The 27,223-nt window shown below is 44.0% G+C and overlaps 1 protein-coding gene across 1 annotated transcript in view; it reads left to right on the top strand.

Moving 5' to 3' along the window:
- The window catches only part of LOC146822828 (cytidine monophosphate-N-acetylneuraminic acid hydroxylase-like), a 682,085-nt gene that overhangs the window by 632,207 nt on the left and 22,655 nt on the right, over window positions 1-27,223 (top strand). The window contains exons 12-14 of the mRNA XM_085607021.1: window positions 4,650-4,766; window positions 7,197-7,312; window positions 17,751-17,864. Coding sequence (XP_085463147.1) covers window positions 4,650-4,766; window positions 7,197-7,312; window positions 17,751-17,838 — 321 coding nt within the window. The 3' untranslated portion in view covers window positions 17,839-17,864. The remainder of the gene's footprint in view (window positions 1-4,649; window positions 4,767-7,196; window positions 7,313-17,750; window positions 17,865-27,223) is intronic.

Genomic DNA, 27,223 nt, shown 5'->3' with positions numbered 1-27,223 from the left:
AGTCTTTCTTGGATAGACTATTTTCTCACCGCCCAAACAGGGTTAGATGATAATCAAGAGGTCAAGCATCTACCGAGAGGCATCTCAGATCACTCACCTTTACTTTTAACATATTCCTCTCGCCTCATGGGTTGGAGACGTATTTTCCCCATCTACCCAAACCTGGTAAACCCCCTCAGGAGTGTTCCTCCTACCGACCGATCTCGCTCCTCAACTCGGAAGCGAAAATACTAGCAAAGGTGCTAGCGACCAGATTGCAACCCCACTTAACGACGCTCATACTTCCGGACCAGTCCGGATTTATGCCGGGCAGAAACTCAGCGATAAACCTCAGACGCTTACAAGGTATATTAGCTAGTGCACCTGGTATACAGGAAGAGGCGGTCATCCTATCCTTAGATGCCACTGTGGCCTTTGACCGGGTGGAGTGGCCATTTCTTTTTGCGGTACTGAGGCGCTTTGGGTTTGGACCCAAAATCTGTGCATGGATAAAGCTGCTATATTCGCAGCCACTGGCGCAGGTAGCGGTCAATGGGCGACTGTCGGAAGACTTTCCGCTGGGGCGAGGAACCAGACAAGGCTGCCCCCTCTCCCCATTGCTATTTGCGTTAGTGTTGGAGCCGCTTGCGGCATGGATTCGGGCAGACCCAGTGGTAAAAGGATTGAAATGGACAGATGACTGGGAGGACCGTATCTCCCTCTAAGCAGATGATATTTTACTATATTTGACACACCCGGAGCGCTCCCTCAATTGCCTGTCAGACATTTGCGCCTCATATGGCAGAGTCTCTGGTTAATCCATTAACTGGAACAAATCTGTGCTATACATACTCAACGGCCCTCCCCCGCGTCTGCCCAGAGGGGCTGAGATACAGATAGCAACTGACGGATTCAGGTATCTTGGCATTCACATCACGTCAAACCACGTGCACTTTATAGAGCGTAACTTGCTTCCGCCGCTGAAGAGGCTAAAGAGTGACGTTAGAAGCTGCCACTCCCTCCCGCTGACAATGTTAGGGAGGGCTGCGTTGTTTAAAATGATGGCTCTCGCCCGGTTTCTATACGCAATACAAAACACACCCATGTCAATACCCGAATCATACTTCAAAGCCATTGCGGCGGAGGTGGGTCACCTACTATGGGAGGGGAAGCCTCATCGTATAGCTGTGCGTAAACTAATGCGGAGCTGGTACGACGGTGGCATTGCGCTACCTGACATCAATCTATATTATTGGGCCTCCCAACTTATAGTGATAAACTAATGTTTGCACGCCCCCCAGGACGAACCGGCTTTATGTTTGGATAGACACTTGACTGGTACGGACGGAATAATGAGCGCCCCTTATGATAAATCCAAGATAAAAAAATTGATTGGTACGGTACACACGGTGAAGGTTTGGTACAGGGCACAGCGGGCACTGGGATGGGAGGGGACGATAACTCAACATACACCACTATGGGACTCTCCCCGGTTTGGCAAGCTGCGTAAGAGCAAAGGTTTTAAGCAGTGGGATCTGATAGGCATTTCCAGGGTGGGCGACCTTTGGAAAAACGGGGAGATGGTCCCTTTTGCGCAACTCCAATCGACGCACCAAATGGCAGGAACAGAGCAATACAGATACATGCAAATAAAACATGCCCTTACGAGGGCCATACCTCCGGGAAGTGATCTGCCAGAGTCCTCACCTCTGGAGGACCGTTTGCTGACTGACTCTTTAACCAAAAAAGCAATCTCATTAACATATCGGAAACTGGTCAATAACCAGAAAGACCCCACACAGACCCTTAGGGGGAGATGGCAGGCGGAGATAGGTGAGATGGACGAGCAAGATTGGCAGGAGGCGCTTGCGTCCCCACGAGAAGTTGCAACCCCCTCCAGACTGAAGCTTGTGCAGCTCAAAATACTGCATAGAACATACTACACAAGATCAACACTTCATAAAATAGGGAAGGCAGATACGCCACTCTGCCTTAGGGGTTGTGGGTCTATAGGCACATTCTACCACACCATCTGGGACTGTCCCAGCATTCAACAATATTGGAGGGCGGTGTTAGCCACGATGACCCAGGTCTGCGGGGTTGATGTCCCCCTTGAACCACGCAGATGTCTACTTAATGTGTGGGAGCCAACGGATCTCGGCCATGCAGCGCAGGAATGGGTAACACTGACCATTGCATTAGCCAAGCGAAACATCGCACAACACTGGGGAGCACCGACGATCCCCACCCATCAGCAATGGTGACGAGACCTTGATAGCGCCATGGTGGCGGAAAAGGCAGTTTTTATTAATAGGGGATGCCCCCGAAAATGGACACGTGTATGGGGAAACTGGAACACCTTTCGGGGAAACATATGTGCCCCACCACCCGAAGACTCAGAACCGGACTTGAGCGACTAAAGTTTACGATGTGATACCCATTGGGGGTCCTTCTAGGGGGGAGGGTTACACTGTGCGAATTATATTATAAGAGATCTGATCATATTTCAATCTGTACCGTGGACTGAACATGGATGGCGCAAGGTATGTGATACTAACCAATGACTGTATCAATCAGGATGATGTATTGCTCGATTATTGTATTAATTAATGATAATGAATACAAACATTTAAAAAGAAAAAAAAAAGAAATGTATAGATAAAATATATGTTAACCTATACAAGGATATTTTTAAAATGTCACACCACACTAACACTGTAAACCAATCAACACTACAAAACATACAATAACTAAATGAAATATTTCGATCCTATCCCTCACTACAACACATTATCCATTAAAATACAAAGTAAATATTTTAAAAACAGTGCACCCAGTAAAATCTTCTCGTGAACATATTAACATTAAAAACATATTTACGTATCCCACACCAATCTAAACCATTTAGGGGAAGTTGTAGGACACTGAAAGTGCCAGATTTACTATTCCACAACAATCTAAACCACTTTGGAGAATAGGAGAAGATAAAAATTAGAACTTTAAAAAAACCTGTAAATGATATACAATATAAACCTAAATATACTATATGAAAATAATTATTTGATAAAAACAATATGAATATATTTATTTATCCTTTAAAATCTCTGCACCCTTTTCCCTTATAAACCTACATCCAGCTACTAAAATGAATAATAAAAATTAACATTTCTGCGAAAAGTTTTATATTTATTTAAAGTAAAATGTAGTTAAAATATTATATAAAAAAACCTTACCTATTAAAAAAACGCAATACAAAACAAAAACAATTGCACAAAAACATACACATACGTTACAAAAAATTATTTACCACATTTTTAACAACTATATTGCTTTACAATTGTATTGAAAACGCCAATAAAAAACGACATTCTTACCTGTGAAATCTTGTCGACAATATTTTCCACATCACAATATTCTGGTGACAATAATCTAAAAACGTAATATTTTGTTTAAACACTCATGTGTAGTATTGTGTTACTAATCTTGTTTTTTTCGCCTTACAATGGGTTCTGCTATTTGTCTTATGGGTGCTTCTCTTCTTTTGTAGGCAACCTGCAGTATTTAATAGTGGTCAGTTCTGTCTGTTTTAAAGTGCCTAGGGTTTGTAATTAATAAGTTCACCTGTTTTGGGTAAAATAAGCTCTGGTATGTATAAATATATTGTCTGGGCATTGAGTTCTAAGAAACCCTATACCACTCTGATGAGTGCCATCATCTTTGAACAGCTTTGCCTTACATCTCTTTCTGAGACAACCACACTAAAAGTACAATATTTCTTATTAATTGTGTGCAGTTTGAACACTTTCAATTGCTCCTCAACATGATACTCACTCTCTTGTTAGTTCAATAAAGTTAACCAAAAAAGAGAAAGAGGGTACTTTATGTTTTAAGAGGCAATCTTGATTTCCCTTCATCTCTCGGCGAGTTCTCTTCGGCATGTTAGAGTGTCTTGTGATGTATCTGCACACAGTTTTGGTTCCAAGGCGAGAATTTTCTTCGGTTGGAGTTTGTGTGGGGTAGCTTTCATGCCTATCACAGTTCTTCCCATTTATTGATATCAGCATCTTTGCAGTGTCCAATAAGTCATATCTTAAGTCCTTATTCTTGAGTGAGGTTCTCAGCGCTAGGAATTTCTTGCTGATGAGGTTTGTTTCATAGGAGAAATTCACTGCAAATTATATCTTATGCTAGTTGTATATGTCTGAGCCATGTTTTTTGTATGTTTGGAATATCAGACGTGCCTGTTGGTGGCGCAGTAGACAGGATAAGATAAGTCAGCGTAATTATTGCTCAGCCACCTTCTCTACTGGAGTTTATGTGCCCTCTGAAATTTAACAGTGGCAGGAAATCTACATTCACAATCTTCAATAAAAATGTAATTAGAAATCTCACTATGTATCCCGCCTCTTTAGGTTCAGAAATCCTAAAGTTTAATACTTTTCCACTATGCAGTAGCAAGCCACCAAAAATATTTTTGGTTTGTTAGCACTACTAACAAGAACCAAAAACCACGAAGAAGATAGAGAAACATCACAATATCAGGGAATTTCGGAATAAAGCATTGAGAACATTGTAGTATATATAATACTGCAATATGAATTATGCAATGTACTTATGCATGCATATGAGGGCACCTTAATCAGTGAGGTTTTAATTTCCTTTTTGGACAGATGATTGAGACCGATGAAGAATTCAATCTGTTGCCTGGAGGATTAAACTATTTGGTTGATTTTCTTGACCTCTCGTTTCCAGAAGAAAGGCCAACTCGTGATCACCCATATGAAGAAGTAAGATTTATTTTGAAATTTCAGCAGTTAAATGTTATAAAGAATGTACTTATTTGTTTATGATTACATGGTTGAATACGAACGATATGCACTCCCAATCTATAACATTAACAATCAGATGTATGAAACAGTGGTCGCAAAATACTGGTCTCAAATTGTGACAGTAGTTTTGTAACCAGTGTGGAATTTTGTGAACCAGCCCACAAATTCAATTGGTGGTTCACAAAATTCCAAATCACAGTGGCTCACATTCTGACCTACCTCATCAATATTCATGAGGTGGATCTAAAAAATCAGCGCACTAAAATTGGTGGCCATCACAGGAATGGTGATCTGCCGAGGTCAGCAGATCACCATGTCTGTGATTGCTTGAAATTGCTCTAAATGCAGCCCTTTTTCCTTAAAGGAAACTATTCTTGTTGGTATATGTACTATACAGTACATTGGAACTTTTGAATGTTTTCAGCATAGACATACAACCATTCTAAGATTAAGCAATTGAATTTCAAATAACACATGGACCACCAAAACTGGCAATTCTTTCATCAAGCTAATGTGAAAAAAATGACTGCCCTTGTACTTTAAAAAACTCAGTATGGATAATGCCAGGCATCCATCAGGATGGTATAACTTCAAACAGCAGAAGGTTCTATCTAAGGGTATGCTGGAAGAGAAGAGTCTATCACTTGTGCATTTGGGGAAAGGGACTGAACTAAGAGTGAACACTCATGGTCCTATCCCAGGAGGGAATTAAATGACTTCATTCCGCGTGGGCCATTAATCTCAAGTTACCTTCGATTGCTCAAGGATACCGAGATACCATTGAAAACTGCAGATCCATTAGAAGTACAATTTGATTGGGGTATTGCATTGCTATTGCCCCTTCTTCTATAAATGTCTGCTCCACAATTACAGGCCCTAAGATTATAAAGGTCATTAAAATAGCACAGACATGTGTCCAGAAAATAGAGGGGCACTTTACAAAGAGCTTCTACAATAGTGGAGTCCAGCTGTAACTGGGAAAAACTGATCGAGATGTAATAGAAATGGAGAGGCAGGTGTCCACGTAATTGAAACAGTCATAGACTATTGTACAGTTGTGGGTTTTTTTAGGTCACCCATATTGCAAGTTTGTGACACCGGGAGATGAAGGGGCCGATATACAAACTGCACTTTGCAGTAACTTTATTAATACTACAAATGCACAACTCATGTACTACAAAATTATTTTCACACATCTGCATACGGAGACCTCAGCCTTCCCCTCTCCTATCTTTTCTATGCTCAGGGCTTCAACCATGTGAGCAAAGATCTATGCACATGTATGTATGAGTTGTAATAGTAAATGTGCAAGTAACCTGGTGGAGTGACTGGAAAAGGGAGAATATTTACTACTAAATGGGAGGGTATTTGGGAGGGGTAAGGAGGGGTTTAAAGAGGGACTTGCAAATACATACACTTACCCACTAAAGATGAAGCCCATTGGCTTTTCACAAATTGCTCTTCTGAAGTTACTACAGCCACAAAGGAACGAAACACTCATAAATGTAATTCAGTCCTGCCTTGTAGTAGGGCCAGGACCACACATGTCCATTCTCAGGTATGAAAACACACTTTCACAGAAAGGAAGAGGAAAATGCCTCTGTGGATTGTTTGTGTGCAGGAAGGTACCCCTTCCTGCACAAAAACAATTGTTCCTGCAACCCAGGCATCCTTTCAACATGACCCAAGCACTGGCATAACAAAACTTGAGGGGGTGCCCCTGGAAAGGTCATGGAGGAAATGCTCCATGCTCTGGACTCAACCAGGAGCTCTCAGGCCAGAGGCCATGCACCGTGCCAGAGGGGGCTCTCTGTAGCTTGGGGCAACCCGCACCAGAGAGGCTGCAGGGGCTATTGTTACGCCACTGGACGCAAGGGTGCTAGCAGTGGCACTTGGCAGCCAAAAGAGTGCCAGCACTAGGAGAGGACAGTATTGTGCCATATAATGGTAGACACAGAGCATTCCTGCCCTTTCCCTTTCACACAGCGCAGTGCGGCAGGTTGGCTTGCTGCCTTGCATTGCTGGAATTTTTGATAAGGGTCCTGAGAAGAGGACGGGCAATAGGTGGGCCATCAGGCTTCAGGTGAAAGGCAAAGAGCCCCCCATCAGGACATGCTGGAATGAAAACTGTAACAAATAGGGATCATAACATAGACCATGTATCTTGGGGGCAACTGATGCATAAAGCGTCTTGGCATATGAGGGAAACTGCACATTAATTGTCCCAAATCTGAAATTTTCAATAACACACAGGAGGGCGTGCCTGTTTGAAGTGCACTTAAGGCGTTTACAGTGGTTTAGCCCTGCAGTTTTTTTTGAAGAGACAATAACAAGTTATGTTTATATAAATGCATTTGAAAAAGCTCCAACTTTTTTACTCCCAAATAGATAAGGACTCGAGCTAGTGTGATGCGGCACGTGGTGAAGCGTGGTCTACTTTGGGATGATTTGTACATTGGTTTTCAGACACGACTACAGCGAGACCCTGATATCTACCATCATCCGTAAGTATTTCCAGTGGCTGATGTGTTGTGTTCAGTTTCCTGATGCATATCACAAGGAGTTTCCTATATCATTCTTTTACATTCATTTTTCATTCATTTTAGAATGTAACGTTCCCAGTACAATTTTAAATTAGAGTTTCACACATGTATAACGTGTTATACAATATACTTGTAGTAAAATCATAAAAAAGTAATGTTTTACCAGTTTGAACCAATTTGAGATTGCGTGTGACTCCGATGCAAGTACCTGAAAAAAACAGAGACGAAAAGTCGTTTAAGGCCCATGTACAAACCTTTTTTAGGTGGCACACTCTATAATCGGCAAGGCCATGGCGTTTGTCACTTTAAAGGAGTGTTTTGAACTGTACAAAGCCCATTTCCTAATTGGTAAAGTCTTTCTGAATCATGAAAGGGGTTTTGCAACTCATTAAGTATTCCAAATAGGAGGGCGTGTGAAAACTCCCTCCTATTTGAGGGCTGTATCATATTATGTCAGTGCATTTCAGTCGTAAATTCTTGATCGGAGAAGGTGGCATCTAATTTGCCCAGGGAAAGCTGTCCCTTTGGGAATCATCTTGGGACAGAGAGCCAACCTGAGTTCCTACCGTAGTATTTCGCTGAATAATACACTATGTTTTGGGCCGGAGTACATGGAGGCTGGTTTTAAAGGTTACTTTCCCCCAACTCTCTGAGATTAATTGCAGCATGCATGCAGGGGCTGCGAGATAGAGCATGAAAGAGAGAAAGGGAAGGGGAATGTAGAGAGAAAGTGTTCAGAGAAAAAACAAGAAAGAGAGGAGAAAAGGACAGAGAAGAATAGATGTATGGAAAGGGATTGTGTGGCTTGAGCATTTTTGCCAGTACTGCTTTTGGTTCCCCAGGCAGGCCCTGTTCTCTTCACTGGCTTCTGTGGAAAGATTGGTGTGTGCTATAGAAATTTCAGCCACGGAGAGCAACCTTTGTGTTGAACATCCAGACCTACCTCAGCACACAGGTCTCATTCAGAATATGGGGCTCTGTTGTGTAAGCAGGCACAAGTTATCAGTACATGCCACTGCACACAAGATACACACCTCGTCATATGAAATGGATCCCAATAAAGGTTTCTGATCAACTTTTGCCTTGAAAAAGGAGACCCGAGTTCAACAAAAGACGAATGCTGTTTGGGATGGAGGCAATACTGACAGTGGAAACGTGTGGTACTAGAGCTGACTCTAGTGGCAGCTGGTGATCTTTGAAAATGGTGAGGTATAATACTTGCCAGGCTTTTACCCCATGCTTTACTAAATTTGCCTTGAGAGTTCTCCATATGTTAAGAATTACCTTCATTGTACCAATGCCCGCATTTAGTAATGGGTACCCTTTTATGCCAAGAATTACATGCAATATTCCAGTACCAAACTTTTGTAATTGATACTGTCCCTATACAGTGGGTGGCCATATGTCCAAAATTACCTCCAGTATTTCAGAGTTAGCATTTTTTTAAGGTTTGCCTTTCCTAACAGGCATCCTCAACCCATAAATTCCATGGCTGCTGTTTCTAAGGCAATTAATTACCTCCAGTAGGGAGCGCCAGCATTTTGCCTTAGGTGTCCTTTTATGTCAAGAAATACTTCTAGTATTACAAGTACTGCACTTTGCCTTGGGGGCCGCCCTTATGCCAAGAATTACCTCCAGTGTCCCAGTCCCAGCATTTTTCCACAGGTGGCCGCCGACATTCTAAGAATTTCCTCCAGTATGCAAGAGCCAGCATTTTTCCACCAGGGGGCTCAAGCCAAGAATTACTTCTAGTAGGTCAAGGCCTGAATTTTGCCATGTGTGCCATTCCTTATGCCAAGAAATAGCTCTAATACGCCAGTGTCTGAGCTGAGCTTATATTACCTTGGGTGCAGCATAAACCCAGAACTATATTGAGTATGCCATGGCCAGCTGCAGACTTATAATCATAAAACACACAAACAAACACACTCTTACTCACTCACACTCTTTCACTCTCATCACTCCCTCTCACATTCACTGTCTTCCCCTCACTTACTGTAACTTTAACTCACACTCATCTTACTCATTCACACCCCCACCCACTGTTACTCTCTTACTAACATACTGATATTCATAAGTTCTCCCTTTCACTTACAAATACACTTACACACACTAACTCTTTCACACTCACTGACTCTGTGGCCTGGTGCAACTGCACCTGCTGCACCATAGATAGATACACACCTGACTCTCTTCCATGCCCTCTCACAATCTCCAACCACTCATTCCTAACACACACACACACTCCTTCATACACTCCCTCACACTCACTTTCACTTATTCATACACTCTGTCAATCTCAGGTTCTCACTTTCACTCTCAAACACACTCTCCCAAATACTCACACTCAATCTCATTCACTGTCAGTCACTCACAAACACACTCACAAACACATATGCTGCAACTCGGAGGTTCCATGGCAGCAGACATTAGAACCAGCAGCCTATGATTCCAAGCAAGGAGCCAGACAGAGAAGCAAAGTCAGGTTTGAAAAGGGAAAGACACCTCAATCCCTCTCCCAGTTTCTTAATAGGAGTAGAACCACATCTCTATAAGAAGTTGGGAGAGTGCTGGGGATCCTGCCTCCACTGCAATGCATGGCTTCCTATTGACCTCAGGGATGCAATGATGTGCACGTTGGCTGCCACATTTTAACAGATATACTGTGCTGCCTGAGGCATGTACAATATGTATTCTAAATAATATGGATTGTGCTTGTATAAGGTGATCGAAGTTGAACTACACCCCTCACATGCAATCCAGACATCCACCTACAGAGTGCTGAGTTTTTAGACATTACTCTGTAGGTGGATCATGCCTCAGCCCCCTCCTCTACCTGTCATCGGGAGCCTGGAGATGAGGCAGAGAGCTGACCGATATACTGGTAGCGTCCATGAAAACACAAAACTCATCTTTTCGTGAACACTGCTCAGTTAAATCATTAGTAGCAGAGGCAAGGGGCAGTAAGTAGGTCCCCTCAGGAGGCAAGGCTCTGCCCTAAAGCCCATGATACAGAGCTGCCACTGGAACTTGCACCAGCTTATCACATCAGGCTGCCGCATCTACTACACCCCTACCCCATCACTCTTTATGGAGTCATTCAGCTGCATTTTTAGACATGCACACGTCCCAGATTTTTTACATTTCAGAAAACAAGAATTTGCAGCATTGGGATACATGAAGCAACAGGTCAAGCTTCTTTTAGGAGTTACTCAGAGTCCAGAAACAGCTACAGTACTGCCAGTCGGTTCAGTACAAGTGAACTGGTGGCAGCAGGTAGCTAGATAAGCAGCACAGAGCAGGCGTCTCAGCAGCGATACCTGCATTGTCAACTTCAGTGTTGCCATTACTCATTACTACCCAGCTGGTCCAGGAGTATCTGGGAGCAGTGCAATGGGCTGGAAATGCAGACCGCGCCTGCAGACCATTATCATCCCTGCCTGAAGCTATTTAACAAACTCCTAGATGGCATACAAAACAGCAGAATGCTGCAAGCACAGCCCATGCCTAGCCAGAGCTCGATGCCTTGTTTTCCTGTTTTCCACCCTGTGGGCAGTGAGTTGCCTTGCTTTTTTTGAGTGTAGGTCATGCAGCAGTAGTGTTTTAGTTTGAGCACGGCTGTAATCCCTCAAATAACAGGACCCTGAGAGGAGTGCACAATGGCACTGGTTTGAGGCACCACGCACTGTCCTTCTGTGCAGTTCAGAAAATAAGAAAAAGGCACATGCAGTTGGTTCGGACATGCATGCTTAAAAGAAGTTTACTCTGCATACCTAGGTCAACCTAGGGCTGTATTATGTATGCAGCGCATTTCCCTGGTTAGCGCTAGGCGCACCTTTTAATACCTGTTACAATAAGTGCTGCAGGGTCGAGACTGATTTGCATATAGCCAGGTCTAAACTGGAGTGGCATGGTGAGCAAAAGAATGATGGATTTAACCCAGGTCTCTTGAATGGGGGTGAATGTTTTGATTTGTTCTGCATTCCGTCCATCAATTGTGTGTCTTTTGCTTTCTCGCCCTAAGTGCGCCAGGTATGCTCAGACGTGAGTTCTGGGCTCACTGTGCCACTGGAATCAAGCTATCCTGGCTGAAGAGGGGTGAAACCCCGTAACTGGTCCTAGGATGCTTGTTTCCGGTCCAGGGAGGACCTGGCTTGGCAGTTTGGGCTGGACTGTTCCCATGAGGCACAGGGTCGAGACTGATTTGCATATAGCCAGGTCTTAACTCGGGTGGCATGGTGAGCAAAAGAATGATGGATTTAACCCAGATCTCTTGACTGGGGGTGAATGTTTTGATTTGTTCTGCATTCCGTCCATCAATTGTGTGTCTTCTGCAGGCCCACTAGTAGCATTTAATGTATAGGTCTTGGGTACTTGTTGTCCACTTTACTAGAGACTTATTAGCAAATTAAATGTGGCAATTGAGTGTTTGCCAATTTTACCATGTTTAGAGGAGTGAGCACAAGCACGTTAGGACCAGTTGCGGCCCCTGCAGGTAAGCGCGGTAGGGTGGTCGGGGGGAAGTGACAAATGACAGAATAGGGAAAAATAACATAAATAAATAAATGAAACCACTTACCTTGCGCTCACCGCATCACAGACTTGATGCTGCATCATTGCAGCCCTTAAACCTTTGTTGCTAGTATTAGTAATGGTAATAATAGTTAAAACGACTTCAAAATATTGTAAACTCTGAAAATGACTTAAATACTTATTTACGCTTTTACATTTTTCCTCATATTCCCCATTCAAATTAAATTCAGCATGCTTCCTTAATGATATAATCAGTTTTACGGGTAAAATTATTTATGAATATATTAGAATAAGAAGTTAACAACTCTTCCATGCTTATATTCTTCAACTGAAATCTGAGGTACCAAATTTGTCCTTCAAAATTTGCTATTTTCTAATCTTAACTGCCTGATTACTAGTCTGGCCAAACAAAATAAATGCTTGCCTTTGCCACATCTGGCTTTGCTGGGTGTAGAAGCACCTGGGCCTATTTTTCCAGCAGGAAAAATAGGGCTGGAACAATCTCATGAGAGTTTAGCAGTACAGAAGCCAAGTCTCATGTCGCTTTTTTTGCTAACAACAGAAGCATACAATGCCCCCCAAAAAATACACCACCCCCAAGAAAAATACCCCTCTCTTCCTTACTCCTGGCCCCATGTACCGGTCCCCATAAACTTACTGTAAGCAGTAAATGCACATGTACGCAGTAAATGCACATGAAATGCACATAAAACAGGGGTTATGGTGTGGTTTTGTGACTGGTAGACTGGTAAAATCACCCCTAGTTGTAATTCTTCATTGCATGGGGTTTTACTCATATTTGCAGAGCATTGGGTTGATTTTACCACAGAGAAACAATAAAATTGAATGGAATTTACCATACATTAAAATTGCTCCAGCACCTTTCTACTAGTAATTAGTGTCTTATCATTAAACCATGGTCGTGGAATCTTTTCATCACTTCTTTTACTCTCCTATAAAGTTAAGACATCATGTAAAAAATGTTACTCCCTCTATATCCTTCATCATGTGTGCCTCGTTAAATTACAGCATCAGTACAAACCACTGTTTGCACTGGATTCGAGATGATGGGTTTGTGGGTTTACAGACAGTTCCATTTTTCCCCCATAAGATTTGGACGTCAAACCTGCTGAAATGTTCAGGGTAAAAAAGCCCATAAAACGGAAACATGTGGATTTCCGTGCAGTTATCACAAAAAGCTGCCTGTTATGCCCGATCTTCAGTAGGAAACTTGTAATTGATGTTATTTCATTGCTCACAATAAATCGAAATCCCCATGGGAGTATTATTTAACATGTATGTTAAATAATGTACCACTTACACTGAACTCGTTCTTGAGGCCTATGCCTCCTAACATTCCGGTCGTAGCCCTCTGAGTAATAGAGGGAAGTGGCACAAAGGCAGAAGGTATGAACAGAATCTTGCATGCCCCTTTGCTGTTACACACATAGCTGAATGCTAGAAATATTCATGCATTCTTATTTGGTGATACGTGGAAGCAAGATCAAACATAGAATATATCTCCCCCATAATAATGACACCCTCTTACTAATGTGAAGTAATCGACATCTATCTGCAACGCACACTTATTAAGTTCTCCCAGATCCACACAAAGATATATATTTCATCTCTTGTGTTTTTTTGTAACCACAACAAGGGTATCCATCCACTATTCAATTTCTAATTTGACCGCAAATTTCATTTTCATTGATTTGTATGTATGAATATCAGTGCTTGGATGAAGTTTCATCAACAAAAGTTTTGATGGGGCCATCCTAAGGTGCAGTGACCTTTGAGAGAAACATTCACCTCTCCCACAGTGTACAGTTTCATAAACCCAATACAATTTAATAAATGCCATTTAGGATAATTAATTCCATCCATGACCCCAAGTCCAAAGTCCTTTATTATCTGGATAACGTTCCCCTTAAGCAACTTTTCATATGATATATTGAGAATCATGGTTAATCTTGAACATCTATTGGACATCTAGTTTATTGGAACCCTTCCCATCAGTTTTTTTTCTTGTTACTGTTATTGACTTAAGCAATTCACCTGCCAGGATATCTAAAACCACTCCTTTTCAACTTCTCAAACCAGTTTGACTTTTTATTGCTCTTACAACATTTCATGAAATGTCCCTTCTTGCCACAGAGTTTGAATTTTACAGTGATTGCTGGCTGCTCTACTATTTGCCATGTGTTTCTCTTGACTTCTACTCTTTGGTATAAAGTGGTCTCCTCCAAATTTGCATGATGAAGCCAATTTCTGTAATTCAGTCACAAGTTCTTCTACTGATTGACTATCGTTATGTGCCTTCATAGGAAATTGTCTGTCAGAACCCCTTACACAGGGCCATGGGGGCAAGCAGAGGTTACTGTCCCAACTGCAGTGGTTGAGGCTTTTTACTCCTGATGTCCCAGGGCTCAACCTACTATGGATTCTGAGGAACTGAGCCACAATTCTCTTTCTGCACTTGACTCTCAGTGGTAGCAGTGTTGTTGAGTACCAGGGGGGGGGGGGGGGGGGGTTCGCTGCTAATGGTGCCACAGTTCATTAACATGTTTGACTAAATCCTAAAGAGTCAGAGTGGCTCTCTATCCTGAAGCAGCTCCCAAAGATGCGATAATTCAAATCCTTTTTTCAGCTCCTGACTGGAGCCCAGCGAGGGTGTAATGTTGTCTGCAAGATCCACACAAAGATATATATTTCATCTCTTGTTTTTTTTGTAACCACAACAAGGTTATCCATCCACTATACAATAATCAGCAGTCCTTGGGGTTCATCAGGGGCAGGTCTCTCGCCATGCAGGCTCAACCCGCCAAACGATGCCTCAGTCTTTTCCTTGGGGTATGGCCTGAAACTTCTTATCAACATTGGTACCGACAGCCCCTTCTGGCATACAGGGTTGCAGTGATACTTTAAAGCAAGGGTACAGACTCCTCTGGTGCAAACACTTCCACAATGGCGAATATAAAACTTACAGTAGCAACTTTACCTGTGGCTCTCTCCTAGCACATGTGGGTTGCAGAAGCGACACTCCTGCACATGGGCTGCAGCCTGATTGGTACATAGCTGAATCCTCACACCTTGCACAGGAAGTCCTCATGGTACAGTTCAGCACTGGACCTCACTCCCTCCAACGCTCTCCTCTTGTTCACAGGTTACATTGGTCTTAGCAACCACGCAGATGCTGGTGCTCTGGACACCCAGGCAGGTGGTCTGGGTGATGTCTCCTCAGCCAGCAGGGAGACTAGCAGGCCTTTGCACCCAGTCCTGGTCACAGACAGAAGACAGGCAGAGCTTCCCTTTCTCACACAGACAATCTAGCTGCTTGGCAGATAACAAAGTTAGGTGTCTCAACATGCCCTTCTGATAGTCCATTTCCAGACACCAAAATGTGATTTAGGGTCTGAGTCATTGAAGTTTTAAGTTGGAGTTCTGCTTCTTTTGAAGTGTCCACCTTTCTTTTTGTTCTTTCCCATTGAAAGTATGTCTGTCTCAATGGCATGACTCTAAAGTTGATTGACCCACTGCACAATTCATGGGTGTGACTAGAGGTCACACCTAAATGTCATTCAATGTTATTTGTGCATCAAAAGTTTAATATCAGGCTCCTAGCCCTACTCTTTATGATTCCTGTATCAGCACTATCTCCTTCCTTAGATGTTTCCAAGCCCCTTTCTTGTAATCTATCACTGAATTAAAGAGCAACATTTTGAAGTGTATAGGGAGGGACTATTCCTCTCTTCCTCCAGTGTGTCCCACCTAGCTTACAGAAATGCAGCAATACACAAATATATCTGAGGGAATTTCTCTCCTCTTTATGTCTTACCCTGGCCTAGGCTTCACAAAATTGAACCCAGGGTCCTCCATGTACTTTACCATTGCAGGCACACTTACTCAGTGTACATTATTAGCACAATTTCTGTCCAGTACCATTACCTCCATGCATTGTGCCGCTATATTCACACATGCCTTCTGCTCACACATTCAGTGTGTGTGCACTGTTCAGTACTGTTGCTTTTCTGTATGGTCTCAGGGTGTGCTATTTACAAACACACACACTGCCAGCACACACACTCACCAATCGTGAACTGCATCTTTCATGTATTGTACTTCATGCAAGCACACATACACCCAGCATATGCTATTATTGCTCATGCACTGCACAGCACTACATCTTTCATGTGATGTATTTCTTGCAGGCATACGTACACTCAGCACATGCACTAATCCCACATGTACTGCACAGTACTGCTCCATCCCTGTACTGTACCCTTCCCAGGCGCACATACATCCACTACAGAGTCACTACTTCTGCAGTGTGCAGCACTCCACATCTACATTATGTAGGGTGAGTGTGAGTTAAGCACACTGCAGAGGAACTTTTTGAAAGGTGAGTAAGCCGATGTCTACATTGATTGCTACTACTGTTCACTACACAGTATGCTACCACCACGGTGCTTGTGTTGCTCAGCTCTTGGTAAAGGTGGTAGCCTTCCACCACTATGAGGGTAGTGCTTTAGGTGCCCCTCCCGGTACAATAAGATCGCAATCTGTGAGACATGCCTATGTCATGGTGTACACGCATGATCCATTTTTGTCTATGACACTCAGGGCTGGGGACACGTCTTTAACCATGCAGAGGACGTTTCCGCCCCAACAATGTCTAAAATGGTATTACCTTTAGGTAAATAATGCAGGTCTAGCTTTGTCATATTTATGGCAATTCAATTCCAGTCTTGAGCATTTCCTTGCTCTAATTTTCATAATTTTTCATAAATGTCTTGCTTCTCTGCCCTGCAACAATGCATCAACAAAGATGTTTGCTATGCTGCACTTATTTGAGCTCCCACTCGAATTATAACAGACTCTAACATATGACGCACAGTTAACCCAGTCGATGTAACTCTAAGATGTGCGCTCAAGTATAGCTTTGTGCATAACTGAGTATACCCAGAACAGAGATTAAATATGTAGGTGTGCGTCTGCTTAAAACCTTGTGTTTGTATCACTACGCATACGCACTGGTGAAACACTGGTAATCCTGTGCATGTATTATTATTAGTAGTAGTACCAGTAGTAGTAGGAGTAGTATAATATTAATACTAACAATATTAATACTACCACTACCACTACAACTAATAATAATAATAAACGGTGTCATTAATTTTATGTTGTTTTTATTAGGCATGATTAATGTTATGTATGGTTATTCTTATTACTTTTAATGCAGTGTATGCTCTTAGAAATTATGAAAATTAATATTAGTATTATCATCATCCCATCGGCTTAGAAATCTCTGCAGAAAATCCTTCAATATCTGTCTCTGGTAGTGAGATTTCTGCCAGTCTGTGCGAGCTCTGTAAATGGGCTCCCAAAGAAGGGTTGCAGTTTTAGTACCTGTTGTTGCAGCATCCCTAATACTCTGGGTGGTGATTCTCAGCATGTTAGGGACACCATACCTATTTTTCTGTGACAGTGCATCTTCCTTGCTGTGGTAGGCGTTCATAAGGTGACTTCAAATAACGTCTCCGTCATGTTAGATCCTCCACCATTCCTGGTGGATTTACCTCTGCATGGAGGCGTGGAGAAGGAGCCAATGGCAGAGGAGGAGCAAAGCTCCTCAGGTGAATATTCTACATCTGCTGATCTCAACATGATGACAATTCAACCAGTCAGGTGTAGCAGTAAGTTGGTCACTACATGACTGATTTATGGTTACCACTCTCCATGAAATCATTGTGGTCCAATGAAGCCCTCATGAGCACCATCATATTTTGTTTAGAATGTAGTCAACATCTTTTTTGTTTAATGTTTCCTGCTTCTCATCCACAAATTTACGAGTGTTTTGTTCTTGCAGATTCTGGAATCACTTTCAAATCAAGCTTCCTTTGACCCCTCCTGACTGGAAATCATTCCTGGCAAACAGAGGAGAGAAGGAAGAGTAGACGGCTTTTCGACTGCACGTCTTGTTGTAAGTTGGGCAACCTGTTCCCCTTGTATCCAGATAACTGTGCAAATAAACCTATTATATAATTATATAGTGAATTGATATGTCTCAGAAATTCTAGGGTCACCTACTTGAAAGAAAAGAAAAATGGTGCATGTTAGACAGATAGTGGATGGAGAGGTTAGAATCTAAAATGGTGTGTCTTTAGCTTCTTGCATAGTTTGCACCTATGCTGGGTCAGGTGGCTTAGTGGACTAATACATCCACTGTAGGGGCCTGTGCTCAACCTCATAGTCACAGGGTGAAATCCCAGCAGGTCCCCCAACCCTTTCATCTTTCAGAGGTTAATGAAATGAGTACAACTGAGTTGGTTAACAATAAACATCTGTTATTCAGCGCCAAGATACCCTGGGATGAACGTGCACTTTACAAATACACGTATTATGTTATGAATTGCATGAGGGTTTTTCTGCCGCAAATCACAAGTGAAAACATCTACAAATTGCAGCCAGATTGCAATCTGGCTTTGGACACAAGCAGAAATGTATGCCTGAAACCAGAATTACCGAGCCATCATGAGTGGTTTCCAAATGTTGTTGTCCTTCAGTGATTATCCTATTTAGTTCGGAAGTGAATATGTACATGGATGACAAATTTGAATTAAATGGTGTTCAATGCCTATGCGTGTGTGCTATAAATGAAGCTTTCAAGAAAATGGATCAATCTCAACATAAGGGGTGTGCAACTTTTTTTCATTCAGCAACGTTTCGTGTAGCTCTTGATTTAGAGGCCTATTTGCGAGAATGTAATGCAGTGCTGAGCAGCAAGTCACCTTGTTGCGCTGCACTGCGTGAAAGGGAAAGGGCAGGAATGTGCTGTATTTAAGGCAATATGGTGCACTGCTGACATTTCTCCAGTGCTGGCGCCTTTTTGGCAGCCTAGCACCAAAGCAGGCATCTTGTCACCATGGTGCAAGGGTGGCTGCATTGTATGCAGGATTGTTTTTGCGCAGGAAGGGACACCTTCCTGCACAAAAAAAATGCCTGGAGGCATATGGAAGACACACAGTGAGAGGAAGAAATGAGGAGAAATAAAGATATTTCTCCTCTGTACACCTCACCTGACAAGGTGTATCTTTTTGGTGCATTCCCAGGTCTACCAGATCTGGTAAATCTGAGAATGCGTCAAAAACCATAGGAGTTGAAGCGGAACACTCATGCAACGCTTATGGAACGACTTCCCAGGGCAGAGTTAATCAACACCGTGATTTGAGCTGCATTGCCCTAATTTATAGAGGTACTCAGGGCCACACAAAGTGGCCTTGTGTGGCTTCATAAATCACATGTAAGGTTTCCGTCGCTCTACTCTTCCACCACCTTGCGTGGTGCAAGAGTGATGCAAACCAACTCATAAATAGGCCCCTTAATCTATTCATCCATGGAAGATTTTCCCCATTTTGCCACATTAATTTCAACATATACCATGATCATTTTCACTATATTCAAACCCAGTCAAGCTGAAAAATTGATTCAGAAAGTTATTTTCTGCAGACCTTTTATAAACACAAAAGTTTTGCACAGGAGAAGAACACCCTCATAAGAGTTGTGTGACTCCCAGTAGAGGTAATATTACATCTGGGGATTCTAGTAGTGTGATGTACAGTAAATCTGGATTTCTGTATTACCGCACAGTTATAACTCTTGCCCTTTGGAAGGGGGAATTATCATGGAAGTCTTTCTTTGCGCTTTTATTTCCACCAACTAGTCCCAAATATCAGACTGTTTTCCATAGTGCCAGTATTGAGCAGGCGTGAAAGCGGCCAGGTTCCGGCATCAGAGGCGGGCCGAAGGCAGGCTCGTGTCACCGGTGGATCGGCTCAGCATCGGCATTCAATGCAGTTGGACTGAGGGCAGGCTCGGATCCCTGTGGGCTCATGAAACATGCGGGCAGAAGATGGGCACCGTATAGGCTGGCAGCCACAGCACCGGACTTAATCCTGGTAAAGCCAGCGGGCGGAAAAATAGGTTCCGCATCCGTGGGAGAGCAGGCTCAGCCTCGGCATCGACTCCGGCAGGGGGAGTCACAGCAAGCGATGTCGTCGCCTCATCTGGGCACCACCAGCACGATTTACGATTCACTGGGCGACACCATTCAAGGCAAATCGCGGACCAGCTTTCCAGCAGGGCGCCGCTGAGATCTTCGGTGCTGGTAAGTTCAGAAAACCAGAACTTGTTCCTACGTAATTGCAGTTTGAAGTATACCTGGGGCGTGCTGCGGCGAGGAGTGGATGGCAGGGTTTTTTGGGGATAAAGACCAGATTTTGGTGAACCCCAACCCGGAGCTCTGGACAGAGCTCCTAGAAGGCAGCCATTTTACACGACTTGGAATCCACCGTTCTTAAAAAACATATTCACAACCCAGCTCAGTCCTCACTCCGGCCACTCCACCCTGCACCCACTCCGCCAAGTATACCCTGCATCTCACCAACCACTCCTGCCAGTGTCCTTGCCTTGGGGCGACCCAGCCCTGCCAGTGACCCTGCCTTGGGGCGTCCCGGCCCTGCCTCCCTGTCACCCATGCCTGCCATCCACTATGCCCCATTACCACCACACCCAGACCTCCCAGGAATCCCCTCTCCATCGAACACCGCAACTCCCCCTAGGATCCTCCTTTCATGTCTAGCCAGCCCCACCATCACACCTCCAGCACTCGCCAGAAGCGTCCCCAAACCCTTAACCTCCGGCCACCGGCCCCCTGTACCCCCGTTAGGTCTCACAATACTGATTTGGAAACACCTAATTTGGCCCAGAACTCTGGTCAAGTTAGCCCCTCCGCTAGGTTGCAATTTCAATCAGATGAAATCGCGCCCACCCGTTTGGCCCCTTGCCCACAAGACCCCCCCCTCACATAGGGACACGGATCAACCTAAGCCCCTCACTCTATCCCAATAGCACGCCGGCTTCCAGCCCTCAGCCCACCTAAACCCACCTCTAGGCTACCTGAACATACCATCAGAACTGCTCAGTCTTTCCCTATAGCTCACCTGCCACCAGCCCTCAGCACGCCTGAACCCACCGCTAGGTTACCTAAACATACCATCAGAACCGCGCCCCGGCAACGGTCCTCAGGCCTACCAGAACTTACCTCTCTTAATGATATTGATATTCTCCACCGCAGATCCTCAGAATTAACACGGAGCATCCACAAATCGATTCTGGCCCTAAAGCACCTCCTTCACATCACTGAACTCTCCTTCTCTAAACTATGGCTCTCACAGACTGCGGCACATCCCCTTCACGAAGCCCCTCCTTCACCCTCTACCTCTATCCCAGAGACACCTGCGCCCTCGCAAGCAACCCTGCCACCTCTCTGAGGAGGAAATTCTTGCTCTCCTCCACACCTACAAACCCTCCCCTGGCATGATCAATCCCTGAGAACTCACGGAGGATGAAGTAGTTGACCTCCTACGTAGTTACAAATCTGCCTCGACAGCCCCATGCCCTTTAGACCCGGAAGGAGAACACCCTATCTTCACGGTTGCAACCAACCCTAACAGAGCTGCTACCTGCTGCGTCTGAGGGGTGGTCAATAGCAACCTAGCTAAAGTTCCCCCCCTCTGCCTCTACTGTCGACACCCACTCCTACCCCTTCCTAGCCGGCCTCCTAATAAACTGCCGGTCAGCTGTAAAGCATGCATCCGATGTCGCCGACCTCATCATGAAACATAACTCGGACCTAGCGATCCTGACTGAATCTTGGCTCAAGGACTCCTCATCGCCCTACCTTGACCTCTTAGTCCCGCCCAACTATAGCATCGTAAGGTTGGACAGGCACTCAAAGAAAAAGGGGGGTGGCATTGCCTGTATCTACCGCTCCAACCTCCTTGTTACGGAACTGCCGGTGGACCCCACGGACTCTTGCGAATACCTCGCACTCGCCATCTCCAACAACACCTCACAGCTGTGCAAACTGCACATCTTTTACCACTCCCCCGGCAAGAACAACAGCTTTACGGACCTCCTCATGGAAATCATCACAGTCAAGGTGTCCCCAAGCTCTAACAACATTTTTCTTGGTGACTTTAACTTGCATTGGAACGATCCTAAAGATCCTCAGGTCAATGCCATCAGAGACATCTTGGCTGATCAAGCCCTAGCCCACTCATGCGAAAGGTGCCACCCGCGACTGGATCATTGCTAAGAAATCAGCAGTCAAACTTATCTCCTTGATCCTTGTGATTGGTCTGACCACCACGCCATCACCTTCCCCCTGCCCAGCACCCACAAATCATGGGCCCCCCAACCTGTGATTCCCAAAGATGGGTTAGGGACACCAAGAACCTCGACCACGAGAAACTGGCAGCTCGTTGTGAGTCTGACCTCCCCCCCCTCCACAGTGCACTTCGGTCACAAACCTAGCGGACCACTACTCCTCCACCATATCCGACATTCTTGATGACCTGGCACCGCTAAAATTAAAAAGAACACAGATCAAAGACAGAAATACCTGGTTCAGTGGATCCCTCAACAAGGAGAGGAGATCCCTGCGACAGTCTGAACGAATCTGGAAAAAACACCCATCTGCAGCACATCTAAAACTCCTTCCCCAGGCCAGAAATGCCTACAATAAGAAAATACTGAACACAAAAAAAAAATCTTCAGAACTGAACTGGAGAATGCTAAAAATCTGCCTCGTAAGCTGTTCGACTTGGTCACACACCAATCCAACAAACTAATGAAAACTGCCAAAGAAAAACCGAAACCCTTAATATCAAGCGAGGAATTCTCTTCCTTCTTCTGTGACAAAATCTCTGCCCTAAGAAATGAACCTAAATCTGCAACCCACCACCAAAATCAAAATCAGCCAGCTCCACCTCTTCTCTCCGTGTCGTCCTCCCAAACCTCACCCAAAAACCTAGCGCACTGGTCCAATTTTAAAATATATGACGACCAATCTGTCTCGAAAATTCTTGCCTCCTTAAAACCGAACAATCACTTTAACGATCCTCTCCCCTCTAACTGCCTAGCTGCTGCCTCCAAGGCCATCATCCCTTCCTGGACCTCAATAATCAACGCCTCCCTCCTACAGGGCTCAATTCCTGACTTGCTCAAGGCGGGCCAAGTTGTCCCCATCCTAAAAAAACCTACGCTGGACCCTGCCTCCGCCGAGAACTATAGACCCATATCCAACATCCCACTCCTTGCCAACGTTCTGGAAAAATGTGTGCAACAACAGCTAAGCCTACACATCAACAACTTTCACCTGCTAGATAACTTTCAATCAGGCTTCAGACCTGGACACAGCACAGAAACCACCCTCCTCCACATTGTTGATGACGCTCTCCAAGCCCTAGACCTAGGCAAAACCTGTCTCCTAATCCTTCTAGACCTTTCTTCCGCTTTTGATATGGTGAACCACGAAATTCTCCTTGAACGCCTCAAACTCAGGATGGGGTTGGAAAGCACCATCCTTGAATGGTTTAGATCCTTCATCCAAAACCACTCACAGAGAGTCCTCATCAACGGTGATCTATCCGCCCCCTCTCCAGTTTCTGTTGGAGTCCCCCAAGGATCAACCCTCTCCCCTACCCTTTTCAACCTTTATCGTGAACCTCTCACCGAGGTGCTTCGTGCCGCCAACATCTCCTACCTTATGCATGCCACACAGGTCTACATAAAAATCTCTTCCCCTGAGGACATTTTCTCCCTAAACAAGGCACTGAAGCTGACAGTCCACTGGCTCACCGCCAACCAACTTAAACTCAACACAAACAAAACCGAATTCCTTTTGATCTCCCCACTCAAACCAAATCCAGACATCCAGGAATGGATCAAGACCATCACTGCACTAAACTGCCCTCCTACCATTGTTGACTCGGCGAAATCCCTGGGAATAACCCTTGACGGCAACTTGAATATGCACAGCCATATAAACGCGATGGACAAAATGGCTAGATTCCACCTGAGCTACCTAAGAAACCTAAAACCCTTCCTCGATATGTCCGACCTTAAAATGGCAACCCAGGCCCTAGTAATTTCCAGACTTGAATATGGATGCTTTAATCTTGCAGGGCTTACCAAGAACTCTCTGGCCCCATTGAAAGCCTGCCTCAACACCGCCGCCAGACTCATAACAGGCTCAAAAAAGTTTGACCACATCTCTCCCCACCTCAAAGCTCTGAACTGGCTTCCCCTGGAGGCCAGAAAACAATTTAAAATGGCTTGCATAACTCACAAAGCTCTGTATGTGAACTCACCTACATTTCTTGCACAAAAACTCATGATATCCGGACAGGCCAGAAACTCCCGATCTGCCAAAAACCTGCTTTTGCAGCCAGCACGCTTTCAGAATAAAAAAACCTACAATCGAGCCTTCTCTGGGGCCGCTCCAAGAATCTGGAACTCTCTCCCACCCTCCATCAGAAGACTCCCGTCCTTGGCACACTTTAAGAAGGAGACCAAAACTTTCTTAATGGGAAAATACCTCATCTAACGAACTCTTTACAATCACCTCATAGACTTGTTTCCACCCGCCACCTCGGAATTATCCACGGCCTCCATAGATGACACATCTTTTTTGACTCCTGTGCATCCCCCCATGAGCTGTGACTGCGCGCCTCTTGTACTTCATAACTACCTGCTCTAATTTTTTATCCCACATGTAGCTTCGACCTCAGCTATGGTGCACCTCGTGGATTGGAAACCTTTTTATTTTTATCTGCATGCTTCCATTTTTCTCCCTCATGTAGCTTGGACTTTAATCTGCGTGCTCCTCCTGTATCCCTTTCTCTCTCAATCTGATCCCTCTCATCCTTCATCCTTATGCTTTATTTCCCCCCCCCCTTCAATCCTGTAAAGCGCTCTGATACCCTCACGGGTCTGGTTCGCGCTCTATAAAACTATAAAATAAAAATAGATGTATTCTGCCAGCTTAGCTGAGCATATCATAGCGTGCACACCATATGCAATGTTTGGAGCAATAAATAAGAGGAGTTAAGAATGCAACATCATTAAATAACTACACATCACAAGGAGTGATGCTGTGTCCTATGAAACTGTGATGGATTTAACCCAGATCTCTTGACTGGGGGCGTACGTTTGATTCATTCAGCATTCCATCGATCATTTGTTTCTGCAGCACTTTTTGTTCTAAGTTGTCAAGGGTATGCCCAGACCTTGGTCCCTTGCGGGCTCTACCACTGAATTCAGGCTAGCCTGGCTGATGAGGGGTAATTCCCTGAAACTGGTCACACAATGCTTTTTTTTGGTCGTGGGACACGTCTTGGCAGTTCAGGCTGGACCGTTCCCATGAAGAGCAGGGTCAAGACTGTTTTGCACATAGCTGGGTCCAAACTGGGGTGGCGTAGCGAGCAAAAGAACGATGGATGTAACCCAGATCTCTTGACTGGGGGTGAATGTTTGATTAATTCAGCACTCCATTGATCATTTGTTTCTGCAGCACTTTTTGTCCTAAGTAGTCAAGGGTATGCCCAGACCTTGGTCCCTTGCTCGCTCTGCCACTGGATTCAAGCTAGCCTGGCTGATGAGGGGTAATTCCCAGAAACTGGTCACACAATGCTTTTTTTTGGTCGTGGGACACGTCTTGGCAGTTCAGGCTGGACCGTTCCCATGAGGAGCAGGGTCAAGACTGTTTTGCACATAGCTGGGTCCAAACTGGGGTGGCATAGCGAGCAAAAGAACAATGGATTTAACCCAGATCTCTTGACTGGGGGTGAATGTTTGATTCATTCAGCATTTGTTGTCATATCCTATGAAGCTGCAGCATTAAAAATATACATATTGCTGCCACCAGTGTGGACCTTGACAGAGGGGTTAAGTGAAGCTACACCTTCAATACTACCTGGGTGGGGAGACCAATTTACCGACCACGGTTACTTCAAATGAAGCAAAAAGGGGGAAATTTAAGAGAACTTCCTAGAAAAAGGGGAAAAGTGGCATAGAAGAAACAGCAGACCAGATTGTCATAAACTTTAATGCTTACTTGGCCATTTTCAACCACAGGTGTTTTAACCCGTTCTGGGTTCTTTTTCCTTTTCATTGTTTACATTGTATTAAACATTACCTTCCATAATGTTGCATTCTATGTTACATATCTGCTACTTATAGATTTATTTGTTTATGCTATACTGTGTCAATGACATTGAAAGGCAATAACAATAATAAAGAACTTGTTTTTCATAATACTCTGTATGGTAAATTTGACATTTTTAATTACTGTGAATTGCAGATGTTACTATTACCCAATTTAATGCTACTTTATTAAATAGTTTGCATACATGTAGTATCTAGTGTCTAATAAAAATTAATGAAAAATTAACCTGGCATCTACCCGTCTTGCACAGCTGTCTGCTACTTTCCTTCTTCCCCTGTCATTAATGTCCCTCAGTAGCATGACAGTACATTGCAAATAGGGGTGGGTGTAACTCGCATAATTACGTGCAGTGTAATCCCACGGAATTACACAAGGATTATGCAAGATTACATGAAATTACGCCAGAGGAGTAATTCTGCATTTAGAACTATTTTCTTAGTGCAAAAATGCCCTGTTGTTCACAGAATGGATGCCAAAATGCATTTTGTGTGATTAACTAGAACTAAATGTAACAGACCATGAATAGCGAGTGCAAATACCTGATTGTGCTTGCTAAATGTCCACTTGAGGTAGGATTTTCCCCCAATTTACACCCAGATAGTTTCTTAGCTCAAAATGCAACCTTGCAACAAAAATGGATGCACGGATGCATTTTGTGCTAAGAAAATAGCGCTAAATGCAACAGAACATAAACAGCAGCATGAGCAGCCTCTCACGCTCACTAAATGTGCTCTCTCAGTAGTATTTTGTCCTACAAATTACTCTTGAATGCGTGAGTGGGCACAATCACAATATTATTGGCAATTCCACGTCAAAGAGTAATGCGGAATTCCAGAAATTGCTCCAATTACTCCGGCGTAGTTCAAATTCTGCTCAGGCCTAATTCCAAATCCATCACAGCCTGCCAGTTAAACTTGGTCACTCCTGCAAAATAACTTTTAGGAATTCTGTTTTCTCAGTTTAACTGAGTCTTGCTGCAATACTGTTGCTTTACCAATGATCCGAGGCATTATAAAACAAAAACAGCCTATACCTCTAAGGAATGTACGTTTTACTTGTAATAACCCAAAGGTTTGTCACCTTTATACATCAGGCTTTACACCTTTGCTATGACATGAGATCCCAAAATGGAGTAACACTTGTAATGCTATACATCAGCTAAGTGTGAGCTGCAACCTTCTGCTCTGTCCTAATTAGTTGTGGATTAAGATCTCTGAGAAGACTGCACACAACATGTTAACACACATGTTCATACATATAAGGTCCCAAAG

The sequence above is a fragment of the Triturus cristatus genome, chromosome 5_2 (assembly GCF_964204655.1).
Source record: "Triturus cristatus chromosome 5_2, aTriCri1.1, whole genome shotgun sequence".
Lineage (NCBI taxonomy): Eukaryota > Metazoa > Chordata > Amphibia > Caudata > Salamandridae > Triturus > Triturus cristatus.
The sequence above is the reverse complement of the archived record's forward strand: the minus strand, read 5'-3'. Positions and strand labels throughout refer to the sequence as shown.